Raw genomic sequence first — 12,429 nt, forward strand, 5'->3', positions numbered from 1 at the left:
CAGCAGAGGGCAACATTGCTCTCTCTTTCAAAGACCATTATAAGACTAAGAAAAATCCAACTGTTTGGGCGACTGAAACAAGCTCCAACGTGAATGTTTGGGTTGTAAATATTTTTGTATTATTACAAACTGTATTATGATGTGCTATTAAGTTAACAATTGATCAAAACAATTCACAAATGGAGAAAGTATTGGGGTAAATAAAGGGGCGTTCAGATGATTCAAAGACTTTGCCTTTCTATGTATTGATCTGGTGCTTTCCTCATTTTGGACAAAAATAGGTTATTTTCCGTATCTCACTTCGATGGGATTAAGTTCTAGGGAATAAGTGAAACATATATAATACCATTTTAATCAAGCCCTCTTTGTCTGGTTCTGCAAATGTAAAACCAGTTTTATTTGTAGCCTATTGTGGTTAGAACAAATAACAAAAACCAATAGGCCTACGTTAAATGTCCCATTATCGAAAGTATTATTATGATACCACTCTTCAAATCATAGATGTGATCAATTGTCATTAATATTACTTTAATTTATCAGTAGCCTATTGGTATTATACATTTAATTTTAATTTTAATAACATATTTATTTCGGGCATTGTAAAAACAACTACAACGCAGTGAAAGGAACATCACAATCAACCCTGCCCTTTTTGAAATATTATTGCAATAACATTGAGATTTAATTCATAAATGAGTTATAACATGATATAAAAGTAAACCATTATTCTTTTTAATTCGCCGGTTTAGTGTCCGCCCACTGTACAGTAGGTGAGTAGCTTGGTGATGTGATTTGCGTCAACCACGCCCCGCTTTGTTACTGTGGCAACCAATGAGATTGATGAGTGTACAGTGGTGTACAGTAGTGAAGCAGATGGCCCCTCAGTTAGCTGAAAAAGGTTAGCCAGATTGCTAACCTAAACCAACTTTTACTGTCACGTTATAAAAACATGACAGACGCGGAACTACTTTGACTTCACCTTGGCGGAGTGTAATCTATGGTATGTAACATGTTTCTGTCTTTAATATACTGGCTCTCTATGTATTAACCGGCTAACGTTAGTTGTCTGATATACGTTAATGTATTAGCCAACCTGACCTTAGCTTGCTAAGGTAACGTTAGCCACAAGTCAAACCTCAGGCGTAGTAAAGTGAACACTACTGTGTCCAGAGTCAAGTGTTTATCTATTGCCATGTGTCACGCTAAAGTCACTGATAATGCCTGGCTATTAACTACGTAGACTGTAGGGATGTACGCAGTTAATACACATAGAAGGGTCGGTATGTGGCTCAGGTAAGTCAGCGTTACTGTTAGCAGAACTGCTTCCCCAGCTAAACATGTTTTAACTGGTTCAACAAACCCCCAAGACCAACCCCTTGATACATCCCTTTGAAAAAAAACACGCATTTAAAATGCAAGAGACTTGTGGAGACTCGTCAATGCACACCGGAGCAGGGTACTCGGTCACTGTGGGCGGATTACTCACAGCAGAACATTTCTCGAGACTTTCTCTCACCTCTGTGGGAGGCGTTTTAACGCTCAGTTTATTTTTGTTTAAACATTCACTTATACGTAAACTATGATTGACTGAAATTGGTTGTGTTAAAACGAGGAGAGTGTGGATAAACTATATCCCCAAAATCTAATGCTTTTAACTTATTGCTATTACGGTTCGCAACACAGCTATGGTGTTGTAACAAGGGGTTATTTCATAATGTGTCATTTGTTCATGCCTCTGACGTCTTTATAGCCTGCTATTGTTGTAGTGTTCAAAGTTATTTCAATGACTTCAACAGACTCAAGAAGATGCATGGATGAACATCTTTATAGTGATCTCAAATAGTTAAATTGTTGCAAAATGTTTCATTTTAACACAGCACTCTATTACTTGGACCTTGACCCCATACTCAGAGAATAGACAATACAATATGATCTTTGTTAGTCTTATCTGTCATTGACTGTAGAGAATGCATATACATTCAGGCAATAAGTTATGATAGAGTTTTAGTATTTAAGAGCTTTAGCTTACTATCTAACCGCTGTTTGTTTTTCTGCAGGTTGCTGTGTCACTCAGTAAGTCTTTGCCAAGAAGTTTCCACATGCTTTGACCCGACCTGCCAGGAAGTGCTTTTACTTTCACACACAGACAGACTTCTGCTGAGCCCCTCTCTCTCAGTCCAAGTACTGCATGCACACAATCTCCAACACTCACTGACCAGCTACAGCAAACACACACAAACCTAAGCTAACCCTTCTAAGCTAGGGATACCAACACACATATCGCCACCCCCCCTTCTGCTACCTCTTCTGCTTTTCCGTGCTCCTCCCCTCTACATACCTCTGGAGCAATGCAAGCGTCTCTGCTCTTGCTGAATTATGAATCAGGCAAACCACACTGAGGACCTCCATCGCTCTCCCACTGAGCTCCTGAGCCGTGCAACTGGTCACATCTCAGCTTGATGGCCATAGGATAACATGTATGGACATTTGTTTTTTTCATCACATATTTCTTTTGGACCCATTCTGATTTTACTGATGACTCCTGCCTACTCTTCAATTATTTGCAATTCATTGGCTTTCAACCCAGAAGGTGCTGACCACCAGACATGCTATTTAATATGAATAATATTTCTGGATATCTTTGCAGACACTGAATGATCAAGATGAAACGGATGGACAATTGTCAACTTTCAACTTGTTGTATTTACATTTAATAACATTGAACAGTTCTGCTCCAAGTATTGAAAATAGTAGAAATACATATTTGTACACTAATATCAGCCATTCAACAAAGTAAACCCATTACCAGACTGTAATGGGAGGAAAAGCAGAGGAGAGGGGGGCATATGGCCTTCCAGAGTGGAGGAAACCCAGGGAAGAAGCAGAAGAGAGTGACAGCGAGAAGGATGTGGAAGAAGTGGGCAGAGTTATGCACATCCCTCTGCATCGCTGGGTGATGCACGGAGCAGTGATGTTCGGACGGGAATTCTGCTACGCCATGGAAACCGCCCTGGTTACGCCAGTGCTGCTGCAGATAGGTAAGGAGATGCTTACTGTCATATAAAGAGAGACACTGTTGCTCTTCACTCGCTTCAACGAATGTTCTAGTAATGCCACTTTGTCATACATTCAAGTTTCAAGGCTTTTATTGTCACGTGTGCATAGCTACAGTGTAGATATGACAATGAAAATATTAAGTCATAGGCTCCTCCAACAGTGCAACACAATAAACAGATACAATAGTACAAGTAAATAAAATATAATAGAAACAGAATGTGATGGAAACTGTGCAGAATAGTCTATATACAGTAATTGGAATATTGATATATATGATATATGTGAGTTGCAAACAGATGAATGTTATGTATGTTCTTTCAAAAGTGCAGGTGTTTAACATTCTTATAGCCTGTGGGATGAAACTGTCCCTGAGTCTGGTGGTTTTAGACCTCATGCTGTGGTAACGCCTGCCAGACGGCAGCAGACAGAACAGTTTTACATATCTACACATACAAATTCAATGAAACTTACCGCACTGGAATTTTTACATTCTTAATTGTATTGGCCCATTCTGTGCACCTTGTTGTGATCGGTATGGGACAACAATTTGTAGGAACAGATGGCTTCGTGCCACTGACAAGCACACATACCTGTCTAAAAAGACATTCCTCAGTTTATTCAGAGGTATTTAAACCCTCCCTCACAAGTTACACAGTGGTAGAGTATCAGTGAAGCCATATATTGTTTTAAGCTGTTTAACACTAGATGTAATGTGTAGCAGGTTCTGTTAGTGATATATCTGTGGCAGTGCTCCCCTGGTTAGTGTCAGGAAAGTGGCAGACCCACTTTGACTGTTTGCCCAGAGTCAGCTGAGAGCGTCCTGTTATGGGTTAATTGTTTATAAATATATAAGTATAATTGGCTTATTGTTTAAACCTACTCCAGCTATCCAAAAGGATAGGCCCATCAGTCTGTATTCCAGCTGTACCAGTATTCAGGTAACAGCACGACCACGGTGGAATTTGACTGTTGTTTCACAGCCAGACATGATCTATTGATTTCCCAGACTGCACCACTGTGTCATGTAACTTGTCTGCCCAACAGTAGTCAACCATGGGCTATGCAGTTAGATGTAGATGAGGTTTGCCAACATAGCAGAAATTGAACAAAGGTATTTTCCCCTGGCTAGGTATGACAAGAATGCCTAACAAAGCAAATGTTAGCCTCTCCACATTTCTCCCTATTCTCATTATTGTAAGAAAGGTTATATTTGAAAATCTTTTATGCACATCCCATTGAGGATGTGTTTGAAAGCATTGTTTAGGTAGTACTGCAGCATTTATAACATTGAACTCAAGCAGGATGTTCCTCCTAGCCTTCATGCAACACATTGAATGACTGAGTCATATATCTGATTAAATGTGCCCTGTGGAGTTGTTCTTAAAACAAATAAAAGTCATGTTGGCACACAGTGTTACTCACTAAAACACAATGTGTTGCCCTTAAGGTCTAACAAACGTCTTGAATGCATTTCCGTCTGATTCATAGGGCTACTACAGGTCAAAAACTCCTAATGGTACCCAAGAGAGGTATTGCTATAATTCTAGCTGTGTTGTTGTCTTAAGAGAGGGAAAGCAGGAGCAGAGTAAGGCAGCATGGGTAACATGTTGTTCCCGTGAGAACCAGTCACACCACCCAGCGAGCTGCCTGAGTTTAAGAATGTCCGTTTCTTACATTGAAACCACGTCTTTATAAGGATTGGAAAACCAGGATATAGTCATTTAGCAGAGACATTTGTTATCATAACTGCCAGCTGAGAGCTGGGCATTGTCTACAATAAATCTTCCATATATTTGGGCCAAACTAGTACACTGAAAAAGATTAAGCCACATTGATATTGAAATAGCTGCAAGATAAGGATGACTGTTCCCTGTTTTTAGTGCATGCTAAAGCCTAGTTCTGTCTCACAACTGGCGGGGATTTCACCACTTTCCTGGCTGGTTGGTGCATATTTCTGTTTTGTTGTAACAGGCAACCTCATTATCTGAAATGCTCTTGCCACTGTAGACACATTGGTAAAGAAAGCGTATTAAGAGCACTCGTGGTTTTGAATGCATTGGTATGTGAAAGCTGTCACGTTAGATCGAGTAGATCATAGGAAAACATGCACACTTCTCTGCTGAGACAGTTTGATCTATTATAGGCCCCTAGATGACAAACATATAAACACCTTGTCTTATTGATGAGTATTCTACAAAAATGACAGGAAAAAACAGAGCTGTGTAATTGATCACACGAAACATTGGCGCTCATATCCGTCTTTCAGTCAGCAGTAGTTAACTACAGTTTAAAAAATACTATGTCAATCAGATTAATCTCATTGAAAATCTTGAACAGATCTCAGCATCATACAGTACAGCATATATTAAAAGATCAGTGTAAAGGAACTTTTTTTTGTTGTTGCCATATCTCAATGATATAGCCTTTAGTGCAACATGAACACAAAAGACAAGCTATGTAATATAATTTAATCTGGTTTGACATAGTCACACATAAGCGTACTTTCACTTTATCTTAATATTGAATCTACCATTTGTTTGTGTGTGTTTTTTGTAGGTCTCCCCGAGCAATATTACAGCTTAACCTGGTTCCTCAGTCCTATCCTGGGTCTCCTCCTCACGCCTGTGATTGGCTCAGCCAGTGACCGGTGTACTCTGCGAATCGGCCGGAGAAGACCATTCATTCTGGCCCTGTGTGTAGGCGTGCTGCTGGGAGTGGCACTCTTCTTAAATGGATCAGTAATAGGTGAGTAGACGGTTCCAATGAGATTGCCATCTGAATTTTAGAACAAATAATGTTTACACTCCATCTTTGTTTAATTTCGATGTGTTCTGTTAGGCCTTTCCCTTGGTGATACTCCCAGCAGCCAGCCAATCGGCATCGTGCTCACTGTATTAGGTGTGGTGGTGCTGGACTTCAGTGCGGATGCTTCCGAGGGACCAATCAGAGCGTACCTTCTGGATGTTGCTGACACCGACGAGCAAGATATGGCTCTGAATATTCATGCCTTCTCTGCTGGTAAGACAGCATGCATGTAGGGACTCCAACATACTGTCCACATAGATCAGTAAAATGATCAACTATTAAATAACACATAAGAAGTGCATACATATACATCGTCATGCATTTACAGTATAAGTGATATCACCTACATAATGAGTTTACAAATGTTCTACACATAGAGGCAGTACCTTTTTATAAGCTGCTCATACTTGTCCTTGTTTCTTAGACTTTGCACACTTTAACATGTGTCCATTGCTGTCTCTCCAGGACTGGGCGGGGCAGTGGGCTACATGCTGGGAGGTCTAGACTGGACTGGCACAGCTCTGGGCCAAGCATTTAAAGAACAGGAACAGGTGCTCTTCCTGTTCGCAGGCATCATCTTTATTATCTCCGTCACTCTGCACATGTTCAGTATCCCCGAGCAATCTTTCGCTCCGTCCGACCGGCTTAAAGTCACAGGAAGGGCGTCCACCAGTCAGTTGTCTTTCAGACCTGTTGGTCACTCGGCACCTTTCCTTGATGTGATAGCGGAGGAGGATGCTTCTGCTCGAGCGTCTTCCCAGCAGGACAACGAATCGGATTCGGAGGAAGGTGGCATGGACTTCCTGGCTGTGGAAAGAGTGCGGAGTAAAAGCGACTCAGTCTTAGCCATGCCAGACGCTACAATCGAGATGGATTCTGATCTCGATCCAGACTCACAACATTTCCTGACAGAGGTGCATCGCTTTCTACCAGAGACGCATGCAGAGCTACAAGATGCTTTTCAGCCATCAGATCACATTATTGGGACCCTTTCTCCTTCTGGTGGACTCCCCGACCGTACTGATGGGATGGTAGCCTCTAAAAATCCAGCTTGTACTGACTCGAAGGGTTCAACAAACCTTCAGATACATTCTGGTTCAGAGAACTCAAACCTAAAAAAACAGGTAACATCTCACGATTATGTTCTATATTGTCTCTTGGACAGTATATGGAACTTTTGTGCTGCGTTTCAGATATTTTGTCCCATGTATTCAGTTTAATTTGTTCTTTTAATACATCTGTTCCTCTCTTGTGTCCCAGCAGATCAAGGCTTTCAACGGTGCCAATGCGAGCTTGTCCTCTTCTGACCATTCCAGTGAAATTAAAGACAACGCCCCCACTAAGCTGCTGACCAAGACCTCAGTTTCCTCACGCCCACACCCACACACCTTCTACAGACAGGTACAATTGCATTAACCATTTTCACATCTACTTTCTATAATAGTATTTTGGTAAATGTGAAAAAGCTCATGTTTTTTTTTCCTCTTTAGCCCTCCTTCACTTTTTCCTACTATGGACGAGTGGGATCACAGCGATATCGACTGCGAAAGGCAGCGCCCTTGAGCCCTCGGCCAATCACCACCTCCCAGAGTCTGAATGACCTGAGCGAGCTCCATCGGCGTGCCGACCGGCGGGAGCTGCAGCTGTCAGCGAGCAGCCTCTCATCTGAGGGCTCCAGCGCTGAGGGAGGACCAGACAAGGGCACCACTGTTCGGCTGCTCTGGTTATCCATGTTCAAGGTGAAGTAAATAAGAAGTGTCCTTAATATTTATGTGTTTTTGACCTTCCCCTATTTTACTATTGCACTGCATCACATTCACAACCTTATTAGGTTTGCGGTTGCAAATTAATTATTCAAACACATTTTTGTGAAATTCATCCTTCATGTTTCCCCTGCTAGTCTTGAGTTCTTGTTTCTTTTTTGTTCTCCGTAGATGCCGAGGCAGCTGTGGACATTGTGTGTGTGTCACCTCCTCACATGGTTCTCCATTATCGCTGAAGCTGTGTTTTACACTGATTTCATGGGGCAGGTCATCTACCATGGAGACCCAAGGGTACACACACACACACTCACACATCGTATTGTTCAAGACACTTGTGCTAACTGATTGCATGTCACACTATTCATGTTTGCCAATCAAACATTACAATGTCAGTTAACTTACCCAGTCTATGATGATTGCATTGCTAAAATGATCCAACTTTTTTTCAGGCACCATCCAATTCCACAGAGCTACTCAACTATCACAGAGGAGTACAGATGGGCTGCTGGGGGCTGGTGGTCTACGCTGCTACTGCTGCTGTCTGCTCTGGTATAACCTAAACCTACATTTCAATCTCATAATTGCTGTATTTACAAATAGTAAAATATGAATAAATGTTTCCCCTCCCTTTTCTATCAATCTTACCCACGCTGTCTTTATTAATTTATATTTTCTTGTCATCTCTCCACTCAGCAATCCTTCAGAAGTACCTGGATAACTTTGATCTGAGCATTAAGATTATCTACATTGTTGGAACTCTTGGATTCTCAATAGGTACATTTCCACAAGAGAATAAACAGCTGACTATAATGTTGTGAAGTTGGTTATGGACCAGTTGTCTTAATGGGTATGCAGAATAAAAGGAAATGTAATTTAAACAGATTTAATCTTTCTGAATTTAGGAACGGCTGTCATGGCGATCTTCCCTAATGTTTATGTTGCCATGGTGATGATCAGTAGCATGGGCATCATCTCCATGAGTATCTCCTACTGCCCCTACGCATTACTCGGGCAGTACCATGAGATCAAAGAGGTATGTACAGAAACAGACAATAAACTCAAATATCCACGCACGCTGTCAGAACCTGGAGATACAAAAGAATACATGAGAGTACTGAACACACTTACAAACACAAATATTTAAGATTTTATGTTTTTATTTGTTTAATTTAACCTTGGAACATCACTAAAGTATTTGCAGTTTTCAAAACTTTGAAATGTGTAAACATTAAAGCTAGCTCAGTCACTAAGTGTTTGAATCCCACAGCATCGTCAGTTAATGTAGTTTTTGTTCTGTATCATTACTTTTTAGATTAAGGTGTATTAAAAAAAATGTCATGTGTTTGCCCTGTCTGTAAACTACTCAACATTATAGTACTTTTAAACCTAGACGCTGACAATCTACAGTACGGTTTATGGTACTCTCTTCTTTGTCCCTCTCCTCAGTACATTCACCACAGCCCAGCAAACACAAGAAGAGGTTTTGGGATTGACTGCGCTATCTTGTCCTGCCAGGTGAGCATTTATACTCTTTCCCCCTTCAGCTCTGAACTTAAACTGATCCAGTCGTGTCCAGACAAATTAGATTGTGATATTCAAAAAAGCATCAACTAACGACGACCTAGTGATAAATGGACTTTGATTCGGATACGTCATGTTTAGGGCTGTGAGCTTAAATAACTGGACGTTTCTTTTCTAACTTTGCCTCATATTCAGGTTTTTCTGCTGTTAATAAGAAGCAATGGAAAGTATGAATGTCCTCACAGTGTGTACTTTTCTGTTGTGTCATTCTATCTTGTTTCTTTTCTAGGTCTATGTCAGCCAGATCTTGGTTGCATCGGCCCTCGGCGCTGTGGTAGATGCAGTTGGGAGTGTGCGTGTCATTCCTGCAGTTGCCTCCGGGGGCGCCTTCCTGGGCTTCCTCACTGCCTGTTTCCTGGTCATTTATCCTGATTTAGAGCCGAGCAGCTCAGAGACCAACCAGGCCTTGGTGGGTTTACCTGGAGAGCCAGAAGAAAATGGAAAAAAGAACAGTGACCAGAGGTTGGCTCTGCTGAGCCTCACAGATGGGGAAAGTTTGAAAAAGACTGAGAAGGACACAGTTGCCTGAGCATTAACATGTCAAGCCCCACTATGTGAGGATTATACCAAATGTCTGTGCCTTTCTGATTGAGGGAGTATATTGAAAAGAGAGAAAACATGGCAGACCGTGTATTCCCATCTACAGAAATGTAGGCTGGGTGGATTTGAATGGAGAATCTTTTTTTGAGTAGAGGACTGACCAAAAGAAACAGTGTTGGGCTGCTATGCCTGTCTTATTGCTACCTCCTCCTTAAAACAAATACAAGTTTGGATGGCTAGATGGATAGAAGTGAGCCATTAGTGAATTGGTGAGACTGTTCAAACTAACTTAGCTCGGACTACTGAAACAAATGTAAGCCTTTATTGCGAAAACACAAATGGGAAGCACGCAAAGCACTTTCTATCTTTATTTCACAGAGGCTCCTCCATTAGTGCTTAATGGACAATCATAGTGCTGTGAAAGTGCGTGTGCATTACATGTAGACTGAATACAGATGTTCATATATGTTCCAGTCTGTTAAGGGAATACCTTTGATGGAAGATAGGGTTATTATTTTGTTATTTAGGAAATTGCCAGAAAGTTTCAAAACAACATTCAAAGCCTTTTACATTTGTTCAAGACCCACAACCTTTTTTTTTTATTCACTTTTTTAATTCATTTTATTAATGCATAGAACGGTAGTGTGCAGTATGAAGTGACCTTTTATGACAACACTTTGTTTTTTCATATTGTAGTAAGAATTAAGCCAGCAGCTGTCAATGTATGTTTTGCTCTACTGTTGAGTGCAATGCAAAGTCTATCACAATACATTTTGCATTGCATTTTTTACCAATAGTGTAACATGGATTCTAACTTTCTTTTGGGTTTCACTGGGATTTGTTTTAGAGGTGGCATTTGTTTTGCTTTTTCTTGAATTATATCAAAACATTTTTTTGTAATATACATTCCAAATACAGTTGAAAGGAGAAACACCATCATCAGGGTACATACAGTATGTAACATCCATTAGTTAGAGTGCCAAACCTATCATTTGACCTGACCTGATGTACACAGTGGTCAAATATCAAGATGAATAGCTGCCATACTGCCAGGATTCAGCTTCCTTTAGAATAACTAACATGTTTGGAAACAGAGACGGTCTGTAAAGGATTATTGTTAACATTTAGCAGAATGCAAGATAATGGTTAGCATAGTCCCCATTCTCAGTGTCACAAACTGAGTGCAGTGTGCATAGTGTCATAATCTACAGATGTTCAACCTTAATTCAACAGTTTTTTTCAGCATCTTCAGTAAACTTTGCCAGTTAGTATACATGTCTTGCTCAGCCTTAAGTCTACTTATAAGAACAATATTTATTTATTTAGGGCGGTTTTAAGCTATATCGTCTACTCTAAAACATGCACTGCATATTGACGACTTCTATGCAAGGCCACCGACTGATCTATGCAAACTTGAAATTTCCCTGACTGGGATGTGGTGACCAAATGAAACGTTTTAGAGGACAACCAGAAAGACAAGTGCACTACAGCTTTTATTCCTTTAGCACTTACTTAGTTCAATGTAATTTAGCTTTAGCTGGTCTACATGTTTCAAAGATCTTTCTATCTCAGCAAGAAGCTTTTTAGGAAAACACTTAATTTCAAGTGTTTCTAGAAACAGGCCCCTGACTTATTGAAATCGTTTTGGTTTTATACAAATGTTAAGATGTTTAGGATGCTAATACTATTTTATGTTTTGGTTTGAAAGTCAATCCCTTGTGTGATTTTAAAGGGATCTTTTAATAATTTTGCTGCTACACAAACTTTTGTACTTTGTAAACAAGACATTTTTGTACCAATTGTTTTGGTATTGGTAAAAAAAAGAATGAATGCACCTTCACTTGTGTCTCTTGTTCTGCATGTAGTCTTCATTTCTTCTTTTCATTATTTCACTAATGTTTGCAAAAGTCATAATGGAGATAAAATAACCTCCCTTCAATGCAATTAACCAAAGAAAAATAATTATTGATATAAGTAGGGTGCAATAAAACAATTTATAAGTTAATGGAATAGTTAAACATCTGTCATGGCACCTCTCTTACCCTTGACAGACAGAGAGACTAAGTATTGGAAGGGTTTGGTAATGTCTCAGGATAATATTTTGACCAGGGACTAAATGTATCCTTTGGACAGAAAACAAAATACTCTTATCTTTAGTAAATGAGAAAGTCAGCTAAATGTTCTTACAGCTCACCAGAGACAAAAATGTATAATCTTCAAAACCGCTAAAATAAACATACTTAATTTGTCACAAATTCAAGATACAATTCACAAAGCGTGTTTCAACAGAGTTCATCAGTGAGGTTAATCTAATAAAACCATTCCTCAATACAATACAAATAATCCCTTTCTGCAAACTGATTCTGAATGTGATTTGATGATTAATATTTGATCCATAATGTGAAAATCATATATGTTTCACATATTTGTAAAATGATTGGGGATGGTATTTTACCTGTTGTGGCTTCTTTTTTTTATTTCACTAAACAAGGTAGCCTACTGTATACTTTGCAGATGGAGTACTTCCCGGCTGACTGTATCTCAAGCTGTATTAATCAACCACCACCATCTTCAGGGCAGAGTGTGTTATTACAATAGGATCAATCCATAAAGAAATACAATTGTATTATTTGTCCGAGACAATGTTGTGTTTAAATGATGGAATCACAGCTGCTAATGTCTA

General features: G+C 39.8%; 1 protein-coding gene across 2 annotated transcripts; it reads left to right on the forward strand.

Annotated features, from left to right (window-relative positions):
* Positions 1 to 860: 860 nt before the first annotated feature.
* Positions 861 to 11,586, forward strand: LOC117480619 (solute carrier family 45 member 4-like). Of its 2 annotated transcripts, none has more exons than XM_034127995.1 (13): positions 861 to 1,000; positions 2,058 to 3,038; positions 5,614 to 5,802; positions 5,896 to 6,075; positions 6,328 to 6,986; positions 7,123 to 7,263; positions 7,353 to 7,601; positions 7,797 to 7,916; positions 8,075 to 8,174; positions 8,319 to 8,399; positions 8,528 to 8,658; positions 9,072 to 9,140; positions 9,436 to 11,586. In XM_034127995.1, exons 2-13 carry the CDS (start codon positions 2,816 to 2,818, stop codon positions 9,733 to 9,735), a joined length of 2,442 nt encoding a protein of 813 aa, XP_033983886.1. In that variant the 5' UTR covers positions 861 to 1,000; positions 2,058 to 2,815; the 3' UTR covers positions 9,736 to 11,586. The 2 variants fall into 2 exon arrangements, with proteins under 2 accessions (XP_033983886.1, XP_033983887.1); XM_034127996.1 differs by having other exon boundaries at positions 7,126 to 7,263.
* The last annotated feature ends 843 nt before the right edge of the window (positions 11,587 to 12,429 follow it).

This window comes from Trematomus bernacchii, unplaced genomic scaffold (assembly GCF_902827165.1).
Source record: "Trematomus bernacchii unplaced genomic scaffold, fTreBer1.1, whole genome shotgun sequence".
Classification (NCBI taxonomy): domain Eukaryota; kingdom Metazoa; phylum Chordata; class Actinopteri; order Perciformes; family Nototheniidae; genus Trematomus; species Trematomus bernacchii.

What these genes read in the sequence shown, in the direction of transcription:
- LOC117480619 (XM_034127995.1), top strand. Translation starts at nt 2,816, where the DNA reads ATGGGAGGAAAAGCAGAGGAGAGGGGGGCATATGGCCTTCCAGAGTGG. An exon ending in CTTAAATGGATCAGTAATAG is followed by an intron (nt 5,803 to 5,895) that starts GTGAGTAGACGG and finishes GTGTTCTGTTAG; the next exon opens with GCCTTTCCCTTGGTGATACT. An exon ending in CACACACCTTCTACAGACAG is followed by an intron (nt 7,264 to 7,352) that starts GTACAATTGCAT and finishes TTTCCTCTTTAG; the next exon opens with CCCTCCTTCACTTTTTCCTA.